The 18,233-nt window shown below is 42.5% G+C and overlaps 1 protein-coding gene across 2 annotated transcripts in view; it reads left to right on the forward strand.

Moving 5' to 3' along the window:
• Window positions 1-9,778: 9,778 nt before the first annotated feature.
• tada2a (transcriptional adaptor 2A) overlaps window positions 9,779-18,233 on the forward strand; it is a 19,182-nt gene continuing 10,727 nt past the window's right edge. Inside the window, exons 1-9 of one of the 2 annotated variants that reach the window (XM_042064072.1) lie at window positions 9,779-10,083; window positions 10,715-10,821; window positions 10,925-10,984; window positions 11,145-11,236; window positions 11,989-12,146; window positions 14,014-14,102; window positions 15,093-15,165; window positions 15,280-15,343; window positions 16,951-16,994. In XM_042064072.1, the coding sequence (XP_041920006.1) occupies window positions 10,059-10,083; window positions 10,715-10,821; window positions 10,925-10,984; window positions 11,145-11,236; window positions 11,989-12,146; window positions 14,014-14,102; window positions 15,093-15,165; window positions 15,280-15,343; window positions 16,951-16,994 (712 nt within the window). In that variant the 5' untranslated portion in view covers window positions 9,779-10,058. The remainder of the gene's footprint in view (window positions 10,084-10,714; window positions 10,822-10,924; window positions 10,985-11,144; window positions 11,237-11,988; window positions 12,147-14,013; window positions 14,103-15,092; window positions 15,166-15,279; window positions 15,344-16,950; window positions 16,995-18,233) is intronic. The other variant, XM_042064071.1, reaches the window with a different exon arrangement.

Genomic DNA, 18,233 nt, shown 5'->3' on the forward strand with positions numbered 1-18,233 from the left:
CCATTTATTTCTGTTCTGAGCATCAAAACCAATCTCAGACGTGGGAATCTACACAATTAAACTCTTAAAGACATCAGCAATTTCTACATGCCCCAAGGTTGTGCCCTTAAGCTTGTTCAAGTTTTGAACAAACCCATTTGAACAAACCCACACAGACTTCAAGGAGACCTCAATATGACCTCCAGCTACGGGATGTGGGCATACTTTCTCTCTTTCTCTGGTTCCTTGAGAATATACCACATATCACATAAATGGAAGGGAAAATCACAGAAATAAAAATGTCTTTGACACTCAAAAACCGGTTTAGGAAATGGAGAAAGGCACAAAGAAAGAGGCAGAGAAAGAAAAACCTACTAAATATGAATTTATGTTAATATCTAATATGCCATTTCTGTAGGCTTGCCAACAATTACTTTATTCATTCATGCCGATAAAGCATCTTTTGAGAGTAACCCAGAGAGTGACAGATCTGGGAACAAACAAGAACATTTGTACTTCTTTTGTACACAAACGTTGTACTTCTTGTTTGTCTTCCTCTTCTCTTAGAAAAGATGGTCTTGAGTAAGACGTACTGTAAGTGCAATGACCATCCAGTCCTGCTGGACCAGCCATCTCAGAGTCTCCACTGGGAGAGAAAGAATGACACACTGGACATAATGTGTTGTTTACTCTCTGCTCAGTGGGGAGCTGAGGGCGCGGTTGGCTTTGAGTTGAGATGTTAGTTGGACAGCCAAGCACGAAATACTATTGAAAACAATGGCTGTAATTAGAACTTAAGCTCCTAAATTGTTTGTAATTGAGTGTGTATGGGTGTGTGTGTATGTGTGTGGGTGTGTGTGTGTGTCTGCGTCTGCGCATGCGTTTGTAGGTGTATGTGTCTATGTGTCTGTTTTGCTGTATGAGTGTGTGTTCAAAACCGTATGATTGAAAACACTTCTGCAGTATTAAAACTGCAACATGTTGATTTGTGACATACAGTATTCCCTGGGACCGTTGACTTTAAGGGGACATAAATATGAAAATGTGCTGTGCTGTCACGCAGCGCAGCCAACACCAGCGAGGGTCCGTGTCTCTCGTCACGTCAGGGTAGCACCACGCCTGCACGACTGTCCCATGGTTCCCCCTCACCACTGTGTGAATGTGAACATGGCATGTTCCCCGCTCACAATGCCTGCTTTTTTATTAGACCGTAACCTTTGCTTTGCTCCAAAACCACATCCATGCCCTTCCTTGATCCCTTTCATTATTCCCCATCCCTCTCTTTCACCCCCCCCCCCCCCACACACACGCACACACACATTCGGTCTAGGAGCCTGCTCTCTCCATTTTTCTCCTTCTCCAAGAAAGAATCATTAACATTTTATTGCTTTAACTGTATCCATTCCTAGAATGTATTCTTTTCTTTTTTTCCTTCCACCTCTCTCTCTCTCTCTATTTCTGGCTCTGTCTCTCTCTCTCTCTGTGTGTGTGTGTGTGTGTCTCTGTCTCTCTCTCTCTCTTTCTCTCTGGCTCTGTATCTGTCTCTTTGTCTCTCTCTGTGTCTCTCTCTCTCTGTCTCACTTTCTGGCTCTGTCTTTCTGTCTCTCTCTGTGTCTCTCTCTCAGTAGCACATTCTGGTTTGTATGACTCATGCCTCTTCCCAGAGCTGAGGCCCTCTGATCACTTGCCCATTAATTCCCATTCAGGAGCTATTCAATTTTTGTGTTCATTGTGACAGTGTGTGTGTATGTGTGTATGGGGGAGGGGGGTTCTGTGTGTGTGTGTAAGTGTGTGTCTGTGAGTGTGTGTCTGTGCACAGACCCAGACACACCCAGTGAAATGGGTCACATATCACAAAAGAAAAAGTGTAAGAATGATAAGCAAAGCAATTTATAAACTTTACCAGGAATTATGTGGCATTTTAACTAGATGATTTTTACAAGGTCAGTTCAAGCTACACTGGGTTTCTGAACAAAGAACAGAGACACAAAATGAGAGCGCTGAGATGCTGTGTTTGTTTTGTGGACTGCGGTTGTATTATTGCAAAACAAATCTGAATAAAATTCAAGAAATGCTACCACACAAAAAACAAGAGAACAAACCTTGAGCAGAACAAACCTCGGCCAATTCCACATTCTTCTTGTTGTTGTGGATAATGACACAGGAAAATAGACTAGAAAAATTCAAGATTCAATACTTTATTTCTATAACAGGCGTTGATTGGGATTTCAATGAGTTAGCTCAAAAACACAGAAGACTGAAAAGACAGCTAACAGTTAACCATCCACTTGTTAAACATTCAATACATAAACCAATCAGAATACAAACCACCCAAAATCAAAAGAATAAAACAATATGAATAATACAATATGAAACCGTACAAGTGGCCCTACCCCTTAGAGTAAAATCATAGTTCGAATTACAGGGGGTACTGGGGGGTACTATACCCCCCAATGAAGACCCAGTACCCCCCAAAGAGACAGAAATATCAGTTTTGGGGGGGTCAGATAATTTTTCTGATATTGTGAAAAATATCATTACAGTTACAATACAAGTCAACTCCTATTTTCACCGTAGGAACATTTTAATGTAAAGCGATTTCAGACACCCCTATTGTGGACCGTACCATTTTTAACCACTGAGCAACTGAGATAGAGAACGACTTCAACTTCACAAGCAAGTGTCAATGTTGAATGATAAAACGCTAAATTCCTTCAGTAGGCTAAATTCAGTTTGCTGCTGACGTGCATGGGTAAATGTAAGTTGCTAGCTGACGTCTAGGTTGTTGAAGATGTGTTATTTTACAACCTTCATTTATAAACGTGTTTTGTTCTTTCATCATGTCACATCTTCATACATTGAATTACTGGCTACTTACCTGCTACTTACCCACTGAGGCTAGTAAAGTGGGCCTTGGTTAGTTACCAAGGTTAGTTAGCAAGATAGACTAATTCTCTATTTAAATCAAGCTTTACATTGTGGTGAGGTAAAAACACTAAGATCTACAAACAATTACATTAAAAGTGTAGGTGCAGTTAGGTTTTATACACTGTTCATATGTGTTAAGGAAAGGGGTGCTCAGCAGACAGGCACAGGATGAAAGCCTTGAGCAGGCCGCAGGGAGACGACAGGATATATAAGAACGATGAGATATTCTGTAGCCTACTGATTATCAGTTTGTCGCATGTTTAGACCTTGTGTGTGTTGCACAACACATGTTGCACTTGGCGATCACAATGGGGATTGATATGGTAGTGGACCATGATGGTCATAGAAGAAGTGAAGGAGCAGTACCCCCCAATTATGGTGGGGTAATTCGCACTCTGAGTAAAATTACTAACTAACTAAAATATTAGCAACATCTACCTGAATGCAGAGCTCCTAGTGACTGACCAGTATGCACAGTTAACTTTGTTGCATGTCCATTTCTCAGTGCACAGTGTTAGGCCAAGTTGTCTAGGTTTGGGGAGATAAGGAGATAAATGGCTGCAGGATATGTACCTGGATGTCCTGGACTGAATGCTTCTTAACCAGGGCTCTACACTAACATTTTTTTCCAGGAGCACTTGTGCGCCCAAGTTAAAAAATTTAGGAGCACAGACAAAAATGTGGGCGCACAGTCAGTTCTGTACTTAACTTAAACATAATCTAACATTACACTGCAGCTAACACTTAAACATGCCAGTGCACCAATTGCGAATATTAATTCCTACATTTTGTTAATGTAAAATAGTATAATACATTGCCATCCAAATAATCCTAATCCAAATATGCCCATGGTGACCTATCTGACTGCATACTGCCTAATACTACTACTAAAACAGTCCATTTTCTCTTTCACAAAACCCAACATAGGCTAATCAAGGATATATATATTTTTTATACTTTTACTTTTTATTTGAAATCTGCATTGATGGGGGCAGTAGGCAAACGTTAGGCCTACTTTCGTTTTGCACTTCAGCTTGTATTCGGTGTAAACAAACAAGCATGTGTGGACTCCGTGGAGGCCTGGAGTTGTCAGTAGCGTTCTACCTTTGAATAAAATGGGAGTATTACGGGAAGCTACTTTTGTGCCTGTTCGCTACAGCTATATTTTGCATATTGCAGCCAATACGTCAACTGGGCTAAAAGGCATGTTAGGTTACCTTTCCTTCTCTCACTGCATTCTCAGAATCTCATCCTGTTCCTCCGATATCCGATGAATTCGGTGGATAGAAGAACTAATTTCTTCAATCTTTGCATCTTGGCTGGCTAGTCTAACTTTCCACTTTTTCTGCGTGCTCTTGGATTTGATAGAAGCGACTACTAGCGAGTCACAACGCGAAACTGCTAACGTTGATGGGAGGTGTGGTTTTAATGTTGCATTCGCGACGTGATTCTATGGTTTTGCACCAGTAATGTTTCTTGATGTTGCGGTGTATTTTGTAGACAAACATTGACATGGTTAGAAGTCATTCGCACCAGTGCGCCTAAATATTTTTTTGCACTCGCACGCCATCATTTTTACTCGCATGTGCGAGTGAAATGGGTGCACTGTAGAGCCCTGTTCTTAACCTTTTGATCGATGGAAGGAAATGAAAAAAGGTTGTTAGCGGGGTGAGAGTGATATTTTAAAATAAAGATCTTAACCCTGTATTATAGAGTAAGTATTACAGTATCTCTCTCTCGCTTCTTCTCTCGCTGTCTCTCTCCATCTTTCTCTCTGACTCTCTCTCTGTGTGTGTGTGTGTGTGTGTGTGTGTGTGTGTGTGTGTGTGTATGTGTGTGACTATGTCAAGGGCTAGTGTTACCATGAATCCATTCTTGGTTCTGATGTGTTTTGCAGGGACATGCAGACGGTCAGGTCGCCTGGGCTTTTCTCAGAACACTCTTAGTCATAACATGTTTCCATGCCTCCCCACCAGATTCCAGAACGCTGGACCCCTCGCGTGTGATTGGCCGAGGGAAAATTCCACTGACTCGGGCCCTCTCCCTGAAGAAGGCTCCTGGAGAAACGTTATCAGGAGTTTGTGCTTTTGATGAACACACCATCTGTTCCCACCAAACTGGGGAGAAAGAATCACAACTACATAGTTTTGTGTGAGTGAGTGTGTGTGTGTGTGTGTGTGTGTGTGTGTGTGTGTTTTTTTGTGTGTGGTGTGTGTGTGTGTGTATGTATTTGCGTGTTTGTGTCTCTGTGTGTGTGTGTGTGTGTGTGTGTGTGTGTGTGTGTGTGTGAGCATGCACGTGTTTGTCTTAGCACAAGTGTGTCTGAGTGTGTGTGTGTGTGTGTGTGTCTGTGACCGCTCTGACAGAATATGGCCAAGGAAGCCAACATGCATGTGTGTGTTGCAGCACAAAAAAAAAAACACATCTTCTGATTCTACATGCAGTATCCAACATTCTGTGCCATAACCAACAAGCCTGTGTGATGTGCACTCAGACAGATACGTTCTGGGCTAAAGGCGCACTGGAGTGCTCCAGCTTCCAACACTACTAATCTCAGGCCTGTTTGCGCAAAAGAAACAGAACACAATAAGCCATCAGTGTGATTCAGGAAAAATGTCTTACGTTCGATGCCCATTTGAATTCCTGTGGTGTTGCTGGTGCCAGTTGGGCCTGTCGTGGGATGAGGTGCCAGGCAGGGTCCCTGTGGCACAGTCAGACATGTTGTGCCCAGATGCTGGGAAGGAATGTGGGGTAAATACTGCACTGTCACTTCCTGTTGTTGTGTCTGGGTAGGAAAGAAGGATTACTGTAAATATGCAGTGTAGAGAAAGGGCACATGAGGTCTGCACATACATATAATTCACACACTCATATGATACACACACACATGCACACACACCCACAAACACACACACAAACAGACATACGCACGCGCACACTCACACACACACATGCACGCTCACACTCATACGCAGACACACACACACACACACACACACACACACACACACACACACACACACACACACGGCAAAAAACAGTAAGGAAAAAAAACGTCTGGACCACACTAGAACAAATGCCTGTCATGCTAGACCTCAGAAAATACATGCTCAGCCAAGTTAGCTGAAATTGGTTTTGCAAAAATGTGGAAAACTGTTAGTTCCTGAAAACAACTCTACAAGACAACAAGACTACAAGATGGTTTCGTGTAAAAAATAATTTGTTGTTTTTTTTACAATAATGCCACAAAATAATGAGTTAAACTGTTTCAACTGTTTCAAGTTTAACTGTAACCCATATGTTCATAGTTATATCAATAAGATAGTATGACAGAAACATTTTCAGGTACACTACATGTACAGTAAACTAGTGAACAAAGATTTTTATTGTCAGACCTACTGTAAATATTTACATGGACAAGTTTAATGGTTAACAGTGAATTCAACCAATCTTTGCAGGTCTATAAATCAACTTGTTATGACTTCATGCATACTGACATTAGTTCAGGCTGTAAAGCTGTGCTGATTCTCAGTTAACCATGACCCATGATGCATTGCCACAGCAGGGGAGACTCCACACAGACCTGTGCATGCCAGAAGAACTGGGCAGATGTGTAGAGAGGAACCCACAGACGTGGTAAGCATGAGGAATAAGACAGAGAATGACCAGGTGGACGCTGAGGAGGTCCACATGCCTGGTCAGTGATGCCTGTGAGGGGTCAGATGGTCAGCAGCTCCTCATTCCAGAACTGGAACACTGGATGTAGTGGAGGCCAACCGCAAGTATAGTATAGTACAGTATAGTATACTGTATCCCAATCCGTGAATTAGTGAAACACAAACAGCACACAGTGAACACACAGTAAGGTTAAGCACACACTAACCCGGAGCAGTGAGCTGCCTGCTACAGCGGCGCTCGGGGATCAGTGAGGGGTTAGGAACCTTCCTCAAGGGCACTTCAGCCGTGGATGTGGGCATGGGAGAGCAGTGCTCAATCACTTCCCCCGCCTACATTTTTCCTACTGGTCGGGGATCAAACCGGCAACCCTTCGGTTACAAGCCCGAAGCCCTAACCGGTAGGCCACGGCTGCCCCTAATAAGTAAATGCAGTTAGATAGATAGATATTTTATTGATCCCCAAGGGCAAATTCAGTTCATCCACCTCTGAAATTTCAGAAATGACGTTACCCAACCGCACCTTTAATGTTGATTGTCATTATCTAGCCATCTACAGGCCCTACAGCAGCCTGGACTGTGCAATAGCAGACCCCCTTTCTTACTCCCTGTGTCCCCGATCCCCACTGCGTGGTAATAACATGGTAAATATGACTACGATGACCTGACATGCAGGATGTGAGATACATATGAGATGGGTTACATATGAGATTGCGCTGTCCCAAGTCACAGGAAAAGCCATGGGCACAATAGCAATCCAAGAGCGAGGACGTTGGTTAAACCTTGCCTGCAGAACATGCAGAAGAGACATGGAGAGAAGGAGATGATACGGCCCTGCAACTGTGCTGACTAAGAAAGCCACAGCCAGGTCCCTCCACGCCAAACATCAGCCCTCTACACAGGTAACTGTGAGCCCTGCACCCAACTTTCGGATCCCCAACTCACCAAAGCCACAAGCAGGCCCACCCAGCCAAAGCAAAGCAGGACATCACGTCTGCCTGGAGGGTGAAACCTGGCCCACCTGCAGCGCCGTCAGCAAATCAGCCCCCCCACCCACTCCAGCAACAGAGGGAGGCAGAAGAAGAAGCTGGACTGATCATGCCCTGCTCTCATAGAGGGGAGGCGGTAGACCTCCCCTGAGTACCCTCATTCCCACTGCGGTCAAATTGGGACTCAGTGTGGCACCTCTCGGTGTTTTTCTTGCTGCCCACACTGAATAAAAGTTTCCTCACATTCCCCAGAAATGTTGCTAAACACAATGGGAGCTCAAGATAGAACACCCCCTCTGAGAGCCACAGTGTTCATAGTGGAGGAAAGTCAAATACTGTAAGTGTTGTTGGAGGGCACAGTGCTTGAGCTTGACTAGAGCATAGGCCCTTCCACAATTTCACCACAGGGTGGCGACAAAGCTCTGCACTTGGCACTTGGTAAACGCATCTTATTCTCTAAGAGGGGTCTCAGAAGACAAGGGAAGGCAAGTTTATTTACATAGATTACATAGTGCATTTTATACACATGGGTAAGTCAATGTGCTTTACATAAATAAAAACAAAGAATATTAAAAGGCAATAGTTAAAGTTTAAAAATCAAAGTACATAAAGTAATTAAAATACTAGGGCTGTCAATCGATTAAAAAAATTAATCGAATTAATCGCATACTCTGTGATTAATTAATCTAAATTAATCACATATATACCGTGATCATGAAGAGGAAAAAAACAAATATATAAATATTTATATATGTTGCACCTGAGTCGCAGGACCAGCCAAACTATGAAAAAAAGTGCGACTTATAGTCCGGAAAATACGGTAATTTTTGCTGTGAAAGTATTTTTAATATTTAAATTCAAATTAATCATTGAATAATCAGCATTAGTGACATTAAAGTTCAAAAACTCTTTTATTATTATTTTCACTGTTCAAATAATGGCCATAATAATCTATGATATGACCTAATATGCTGAGGAAATAAATTCAAAAGTGCTAAGGGAAGAAGTTTTTTTTTTACACACAAGGCATTTCAGGCCACAGATATACCCTAGGGGACACAATGAAAATAAATTAACACTCCCCTCAATGTCAACACTATTTCTTTGCATTGATGTGCGACTTTAGAGTTGACGAACTCCGGTGATATGCAAATTTCTTGCTGCAGACATTGCAAATGACTTTATTTTAATCAACACTTTTTATCAAAACAATCAGGCAGTTTTGTAAAAGTAAATGTTCCAATCAATGATCTAGGCAGCACATTTTCTTCTCTCTCCATTTTACAGTCTAATGGTTACTGACTAGAATTGCTCGGGGTCAAAGGTCATACGGAATCGTTTAATCGGCACTATTTTTTATTTACTATTTTTCAGTTATTTTTTCTCAAATTAATTAATCGAAATGAATCAGTTATTTTGACAGCCCTATAAAATACATAAAAAACACAAAGTAGCTTCAGTCAGAATGATAGAGAGATTTCACCTGACCAGACTTCCCTGTGCTGATGATATGCGTGTACTGGAATTATATTATGTGTACACTAATGCGCTTCACCTATCTCTGGGGTCCCTCACACAGGGGTCAACCTATCCTGGGGGTCCCTCATATGGACCACACATTGGACACTTCTCTGATGGCCTCACAGCAAGCCATCCCACTTTTGACACCATATGTAACGAAGAGAGAGAGCAGTCACCCAACGTGGCCTCCAACTCGGGCCTGCAGGGGAACTAAACCTGCAGCTTGACCACGATACCAAAGAGCAGGGCTCGTTGATTTGGCAGTCAGAGGGCATACCCAACCTAATGTAAATGTAGTTCATTTATATACACGGAAATAAATACAGAGAAAACATGGAGGAAGGTGGAACATGTCCCATATCTGAGGATGTGTTTGAAGGAGATTGGCATGTGGCAGAGGGCACATCCTGGGTCTTCACCAAGGCCTACCACCACTGTTGCATGTTTGCAGGTAGGACATTGTAGGCCTAATTAGCTCTGATGGTAAAGCTCTATTTTATGCAGTTTAATTTAGAACTTTAACTATTGCTCTTTATTAATTTATTTATATATTTATTTCAGTTGCCTCGATTCCATGGCCCACAAATTCTTTTAGCTGATCCAGGGGGATACAGAAGCAACACGGTTTGTTAAACAATACAAATGTGTAAATGGCAGAACTTTTGGTCACGACTGCTCTTTCCCTTACCACTAGGGGCACTGTCTCAGATGTAGCAAAGATAACGCCGCTACGTCTTCTTTTACGGTCTATGGTCTTGAGCATGGAAAACTAGCTTCTTGCTAAAGTGTGCAGTTGTAATTTTGCTGTGAGTGCAAATTGTCTACGAATACTTTTTGCGAAACGTTGTTAGTTAACACATTATTTTGCTAGATAGGATCCCTAGCATAGAACTAGGTGGTTCAAGAAATAAAGAGCCAGTTAGCTATAAGCAAAACACGGACCTGCTTGTCTTTTTGGGGGATCTCAATGGATCGTCTTGCATCTTTTGGAAGTAAGTACCATCACACTGTACAATAACACTTTCCCAAAATGTTATGTCGTCGATAATTTACCAAGCAATTAATTGGTAGGTAGGCCTACGCTATGGTCTCAAAATGCAATGCATATGTCAGAGACTAGAACTAGGTAAGCGTTTGGTTGCTTTGTAAACAGTAACGTTAACATAGGCAGCTAACATTAGTGACATCAACCAGCGTAATAACAAAGGTTATAGATGACAGCTAGCTAGCCACAGACTAGAGACAACTAACGTTATAGACAGTCTAATACATCAAATAGTAAGAAACTGTGATCGTATAATTTCTCCCCCATTCCTTTTGGGAAAACAAAACTGGTTGAGGATCAGCCACCACGCCAACATTAGCCTTCACATGTCGTTGTCAGCTATTGTAAACAGTACCTAACAGTCATGTAAGTTAACGTTATCGATTGCATTATTGTCGCGTTATAAAGGCTAATGTTTTCAAAAACTATGTTACCGTCAGCAAATCTCAGTCGTCAAAAGTTGCAACCTGTAGTATATTTCGCTACGTTCAAGAGTACTTATTTCTCCTTTGTCCTGTGGTCATTATTGACATTTTCCAGTATGACTTACCTATGCCTCCTCATTTTTCCGTCACTAGATGATCCGTTTGATAAGCCACCTTGTCGGGGATGCTCCTCTTACCTGGTCGAGCCTTTTATCAAGTGTGCAGAGTGTGGACCACCATATTTATACGTCTGTCTTCAGGTTAGCTTATTGTTATATTGTTGATCCAGAGTTAAAATGAAGATATTATACAGGAATGTTAAGTCTTTCTGGCTATTGACACCAATGCTTGCTTTTATTTCAGTGTTTCACACGAGGGTTTGAGTACAAAAAGCATCAAAGTGACCACAAATATGAAATTATGGTGAGGCACATAAGCTCTCTGAAAATTTGTTTTGCATGTCTACATTTGACTTGACCATCTATTCATCTAAAGTTAATTTAGAAAGATCAATAAAATACATTTTATGGAGGAATCAATGAATCACATAATTCCTGCTAAAGTTGTGAATGTTCTTCGACAGACATCAGACTTCCCTGTGTTGGAGCCAGGGTGGACAGCTCAAGAGGAGATGGCTCTGTTAGAGGCTGTTATGGACTGCGGCTTTGGAAACTGGTCAGTTTTGCATAACGCTCCTTTACAAATAATGTATTTTGTTGAATGAAATGGTAGTGGTTACAATGCCATCTTTTTCTTGCCATTAAATCTGTCAGCTGCAATGCATTTGTTGTGTGTGTGTGTGTGTGTCAGGGTTGTGCACAATTCAAATTGCAATTCTGCTTCCTGTTTGCTACCTCAATTGAAATGCAAGTGCAATTCAATAATTGAATTGGAATTTAAGAGCCAGTTTCAATTCAATTCTGGAATTTTGCACAAGCCTGGTGTGTGTGTGTGTGTGTGAGTGCATTGGAAAGGAACACTAAAATACGTAATCAAGACAAAACATCGCCTTCATTTTTTGGTCCATATTTGTTTTAATCAGCTGTCCAATGTTATAGGGCAGCCGTGGCCCACTGGTTAGCACTCTGGACTTGTAACCGGAGGGTTGCCAGTTCGAGCCCCGACCAGTGGGCCGCGGTTGAAGTGCCCTTGAGCAAGGCACCTAACCCCTCACTGCTCCCCGAGCGCCGCCGTTGTAGCAGGCAGCTCACTGCACCGGGATTAGTGTGTGCTTTACCTCACTGTGTGTACACTGTGTGCTGTTTGTGTTTCACTAATTCACCGATTGGGTTAAATGCAGAGACCAAATTTCCCTCACGGGATCAAAAAAGTATATGTACTATACTTTACTATACTATACTTATACTATACTGTTCTGGGTCAACTAAATGCACCTCCTTCCTTTCTCCGCACTGACGCACCAACAGGCAGGACGTGGCATATCAGATGCGCACCAAGACCAAGGAGGAGTGCGAGGGCCACTACATGAAACACTTCATCAACAACCCACTCTTCTCCTCCACGCTGCTCAGCCTGCGGCAGATTGAAGATGCCCGCACTGCCGACTCGGCCATCCCCTTCAAACGTGAGGCAACAGTTGGTTTCTCCTCTTCTCTGACACTCTGATGCCTGCCTGGCTCATGTTTGTTTGCAGCTGTCTTGTGTCATCTGAACTATGTTGTGTTTGTGTGCGTGTCCTTGAGGTTCAAGTTCAAGTTTGTTAGTAAGTCAGTAATGAAATGTCTTATGCTCAAGACCCAGCTGAACTTTAAAGAATAAATAAGAATAAATAGTCTGTTCACAAGACTGAAGTGTGTGTGTGTGTAAAAAGAAAAAGGAAGATAAGAGAAGACAAAAGCTAAGAGCAAAATAACACTGAGTAGGTGTGAGGTTGATGACATTAGGTATGTGGAAGAGTATGGCAGTGCACGTGACATCATTTTCTACTTCATATGATGTTCTGGAAAATAGTTTATATAGGATTATGACCACATCATCAGGGCTCATGAGATCGCTAGCCCGACGTCCCGGGGCTAATGAAGTTTTCCCGTCGGGCTACCAAACTTAAACAACACTCTGCCCAATGGCCTATCAGAAATAATTTCCTAAGTGAAATATACTTCTGTCCTTTTTTCACCTTTAACGCTCTTTCTACTAGCTATAGGCCTACTCCTGCATTCCATGAAAAACTGAGCACCAGAAAGTTCAATTTGCCTGATTTGCTTACATAACACCCAAGATATGTAAGCCTAGTTCACTTCTAACATAGCATCTACATGTCAACATGAATTTTGATTTAAAATGTAATCAGAAACTTTATTTGTCCTTGTGCGAGCATCATCAAAGTCCATGGACTGAGCCATGAGTAACCATAATGTCTGAAGCATTTATGTTGTATGTTTGAGCATGTTACTTTTTGAATAACATTAGCCTATTCATGCAAGAAATGTCTGAGTTTAGCTAATGTTAATCTTAGAAATCTACAAATCTGTCTTGTTTTAATGTCACACTCCTAGTTTATTAAACTTAACATTAGCCAGCATTCAAGTCCATAAGTGTGTATTTTATTATAAGACTGAGAGCACCAACCTCTGTGGGTAGCCTGCACATTATTTTTAGCATCTCATCTCACCTGTCATTTGTAACATGACCTATAACTTCTAAACACGACAAATACTGCTCTCCATTTCTGTTGTTTCAGAAGCCCATTAGTTTCACACACCTTCGAGTCAGTTCCAACCATAGGCTACATGGCAAAAAAAAACAATCCTATTTATCATCTTGTGAAATGTAGTAACTAAAACATATGCATCTCCGTAAAAAAATGAAGAGACCACTGCACATTTTTCTGATGTCATCTTACGGTTGCTGAGTGACATTTGAAATGAGTTGACGGTCATATTCAAAATTAAAGAGACCACTCCACTAACCGACCACGACCACTAACTGTCAACTCATTCGAACGTCACTCAGCAACTGTAGTATGACATCAGAAAAATGTGCAGTAGTCTCATCATTTTTTCCAGAGCTGTACAGCCTTTTGTTCTCTTCATCTCTCCTCATCTCTCTGTCTCTTGATACTCATCCCAATGTTGATCACTCTTGCTTTGATCTTGCCCTTGCACTTGCAACAGCCCCATGTCACTCTCTTATCCATTCCTGCACAGCAGGTTTGAAGTTGTTGAGTTTGAGTGGGCCAGGCTGTTTGAAGATTTGAAAATGGATGATTATATAATGGTCTCAAATTTCTTATAATTTCAGGCACAGAAATGTTAATTGGTTTAAGCACTGTAGTCAGAATGATTAAATATTTGCATTAGGAATGCTAAAATGCTTAAATGCGTGACTGGATGGCTGGAAATGGGTATAAGGAAAACTCTTGCTGCTGGTGCAGGTTTGTGCTTGTAGCTTTCATTGTGTCTTATCTCACGGTACCTCACTGTTTCCTGCAGCCACGGATGACCCTCCCAGGCCCACCTTTGACTCGGTGTTGTCCAGAGACATGGCCGGATACATGCCTGCCCGAGCAGACTTCATGGAGGTACGACTTCACGGAGGTCCCTATGAGCAGCCCTCTGTGCTGTTCGCTGACCCCAGCTAAAACAGTGCCAAACTTGGGGGTCACAATTGAAGATCAAAAGATCGGACTTTATCTAACACAATAAGCTAATGATCTTCTTGTGTAGGCCGTGTTTCTTTCCAAATGGGACTATTCAGTCCAGACAATCCCACCTACACAAATATGAACAGATATTTCTACTGGCATCCTTCCTGATGACATGAATGCAAAAACATGAACATATTAATGAGATGCAAATGATTTCCCCTTGATATAAAGACTAGTCAATGAATGCAGATGCACATCTACAACAAATTAAACAGGTGCTGGGTATAAGGCTTAGCTGACATATGAAAAAATAAAAAGATACCCGCACACTGTTCTTTAAGCTCCCAGAGTGGTTTAATAAGCTACCACGTTTCGACCAGAGGTATTCGTCAGGTGTCATTGGAAGCTAATTGTGGCAGCAGACGCTGTGTGAACGGAACAGTTCAGTTATGTGCCTGTAAGATATTCAAATAAAAAAAGGGTTCAAGTGAGTTATGGAGACCCAATACAAACTACAAGTGTTTTTCAAAAGTAAAACTGAAAAGAAGTAGCAGAGATAATATATTGGATAGTCTCTTGCCCCTTATGCCCCTGTGCAGTGCATTTCACTGTTGCTCGTAATCCTAACTGTGTGTTTTAAAATAGGTAGGATGGGACAGGGGAGGAGAATCAAGATTTGTCTTTTGTTTCGAAATATGCATTGCAGAAAGTTGTAGTAATTTTCCTCTTAATTTAGGGTTCAGTTAAGATAAGTTGGCATGAGTGTGGTAAATTTGAAAGAGATCTGTTGTAAACTGCTAGAATCTCAGGATCACTGTCCCTCCCTGAAGACTGGTTGTTAAAAGTTATAAGTGTCTGTTGTGTGAAAAGATCCCTTTCAATTATCGCATTTCGGCGTGGGACTCACTGTGGCCTGTTTTGCAGGAATTCGATAACTATGCTGAGTGGGACCTGAAGGACATTGACTTTGTTGACGACGACTCGGATATTCTGCACGGTGAGCTTGTGGCAAAGGGCGATGTGGGAGATGGGGGAGTGGGGGATCTACAGACTCATCTGCTGTGAGATCACGCCGCCAGATCTTTTAATCTCACTCTCCATCTGTCCTCAGCCCTCAAGATTGCAGTGGTCGACATCTATCACTCAAGGTTAAAGGAGAGACAGCGGAGAAAAAAGTAAGTCAAGATCTCAAGACAACAGGTACACCACCAGCCATACTCGCCACCTTGTTTCCCTGAGGTGTGGTGGCTTGGATGCGTCACCTATATCTCAGTGTCAAATCAATGCATCCTAGAAATGGGAAACGGTCCCGTTCGATTCGGAATGTGTGATTCATTTGAATGGGATATGGGAGTGTAATTATTTTGTCCACTAGGGGGTGCTACAGCCACGTGTCACTAATGACACTTGAGTTTTCTGGCCTGCTTCGTCTCCCCGACACTGCCCATATTTCTTCAAATTACACAATTGAGCTGCAATGAGATAAAAATCACACGTACGGATTGTAATGGTTTTGTGATCCATCACGCGATTGGCGGCGCCAGGCCTGTCAGCCTTTATTACCGGGCCGATGCTTGGGAGAGGAGGTGAAGAGTTACGAGGCCGGTGCAGGTGGGATCCCAGCTCGGCCGGTTCCTGTTGCGAGCGATCCGTCAGTAAATCAGAGAGTAACGAGTTCTCCCCGCCCCAGCACTTCAATGAATGCCATGTGAGATGGGGAATTTGGGGAGGGGGGGGGGGTGCTATTTGATCCATCTTGCCCCATCCCACCCCCACCCCTCACACACACACACACACACACACCCTAAATTTCTACATTCACACTCCCTCTCACTAGGGAAATACATGTGCACTATCCAGCATTAGATTTGTAGGTTTTTATAGCCACATCAGGAGTATATTTACACCCTCTAATACACATACACATTCAGATTGTTTCTGACATGTCTACATTTGTTTCCATCTCTAAATCTCTCTCTCTCTCTCTCTCTCTGTCTCTCTCCCTCATCACACACACACACACACACACACACACACACACACACACACACACACACACACACTGGCCGTCCGCCCTCACACTTCCCTGTAGCCTGTGAGTCCCTGACCCCACTCTGCCACCTCATGTCCCCTCTGTGCTGAGTGCTAATGGGTGAGCGCCCAGGCCTTGTGATGGCTTTAGCACCAGGATAATTTGCTCATTTTGGTTTCCATGCCACCCTGTCAACAAACCAGCGGCAAGGTTAGCCTCAGACACAAACACAACACCACCCCAGCCATGGAAAAACACCAGCGAGACTCGGCATGTGCTGAGGTCAGGAAAACACTCTGAAGCTTGCCGGGTCACTCAGTCCTGGAGATGGATGAGGGGGGGAGTGGTTGACCTCTTGTGGCCGAGGGCTTAACCCACGTGACCGCATAGCGAAGGGTGTGGAATACACTTGCACTTCCACATAACCACAGCGAGGTGTTTAATGCTCTGATGATCACCATTAGTTTTTCCACTCACAATCATTATTTCTGCTCCCGCCTTTTGTTGCCATGCAAACATTTCTGACACTAAATTACATGCATATGAGATGAACCACAGTTAAAACACTCAAGGCTGGTATGATCCATATGTGGATTAAGCCTGATCCTAAAGTAAATACTTATGTACAATGGAGATTGTCGTTGAAGTTTAAGTTTAATCAAGGAATAGGTGTATTGTTTACTGTGATGTCTGCAATGCATGGGGTTTGAAGCTAGATTGTTAAGCAAGCATTTTTTCCTCTTTCTACAGGATCATTCGAGACCATGGGTTGATCAACTTGCGCAAGTTCCAGAGTAAGTTTGAGATTAGTTAACCTCATCATATGGCACCCCAGTCCCGATGACCGTGTGTTGTGCTCCTAATCGCAGAGATTGTTGCGTTTGCGATGAATAGTCTGCTGAACTGATGGCAGGTGGCTTGATGTGTATTTGGGAGTACCATGCGCAACGTACTGCTGGTAAAAATATTCCATACCAAAGTGAAACATGAGATCCAGTCACGAAGAAGTACAATCAAGATGCAGAGTTTAATTTCGCTGTATACACACGTAGCACAACGTACTCCAGAATATGCGTCTCTGACTTGACACAGAATTATCCAGGGTTTAAGTACACAACTGCAAAGGATAGATTATCATACAGTAACAGTGGCAAAGTCAGGAGTCATCCAGTCTACCTTAATCAATGACGCAAATGGCTGTTGACGCAAAATAGACACAAGAAACAAGTGTTATCAACCCTGGCGCCTTACATTATCCATGTTTAGAAGAACAGTACAGATATCATACAGGGTTGGTGCAGACGTAGAATCATACTTTTAGTGTCAGTGACCCACTAGTGAGAAATGCAGAACATTAAACCACATATGGGAATATTGGGCCTAATGCAGAACATTAGATCATATTTGTAAGAAGGGTGTCACTTGCGCCTCTTTGGTGCTCACAGTCCAGGACCATAGGATCAGACAGGCTGGGCTACTTATAGGAGACTAAACCCAGGGATGACCGGAGCACTCAGAAAGCTTTTAAACTTTTTTATTGTGGTGCAAACAATTGACTGACGTTTCGACGCACTGTGTCTTCCCTAGAGTCCGTAACATATTGCCTAATATTCAAAGCCGCTTATACTAGCTAGTTGTTGTTTCATGGCTCCATAACACGGAATAAAACATTATTGCCATTCTATGCTCAGAGCTTCGTAATCTAATGTGCAGAAATGTTGACCAATATATCATTAAAGAAAGTTTCTTGGAATAGTGCCATTGTTAGTGCCTAACGTTTTTAGGTCAGTTATCCTCCCCTTAAAAGGCTACACCTTTCCTTTTTTGAGGTGATCTCGCATTTTCAGAGTTGCTAGCCAACTGCAAAAAAAAGGTTAATTGTACTAATTTGTATACGGTAGCAGTGTAGTTGCACCATATCCATGTGACTGTTACAGCAATATGACACGAGTGGGAGTGGTGTTGGTAAAGGATATTACCACGGCTGTAATTTGGCCCAAGGTAAATTACTCATAGAATGCCCCGTCCAATCA

The sequence above is a fragment of the Alosa sapidissima genome, chromosome 15 (assembly GCF_018492685.1).
Source record: "Alosa sapidissima isolate fAloSap1 chromosome 15, fAloSap1.pri, whole genome shotgun sequence".
Taxonomy (NCBI): domain Eukaryota; kingdom Metazoa; phylum Chordata; class Actinopteri; order Clupeiformes; family Clupeidae; genus Alosa; species Alosa sapidissima.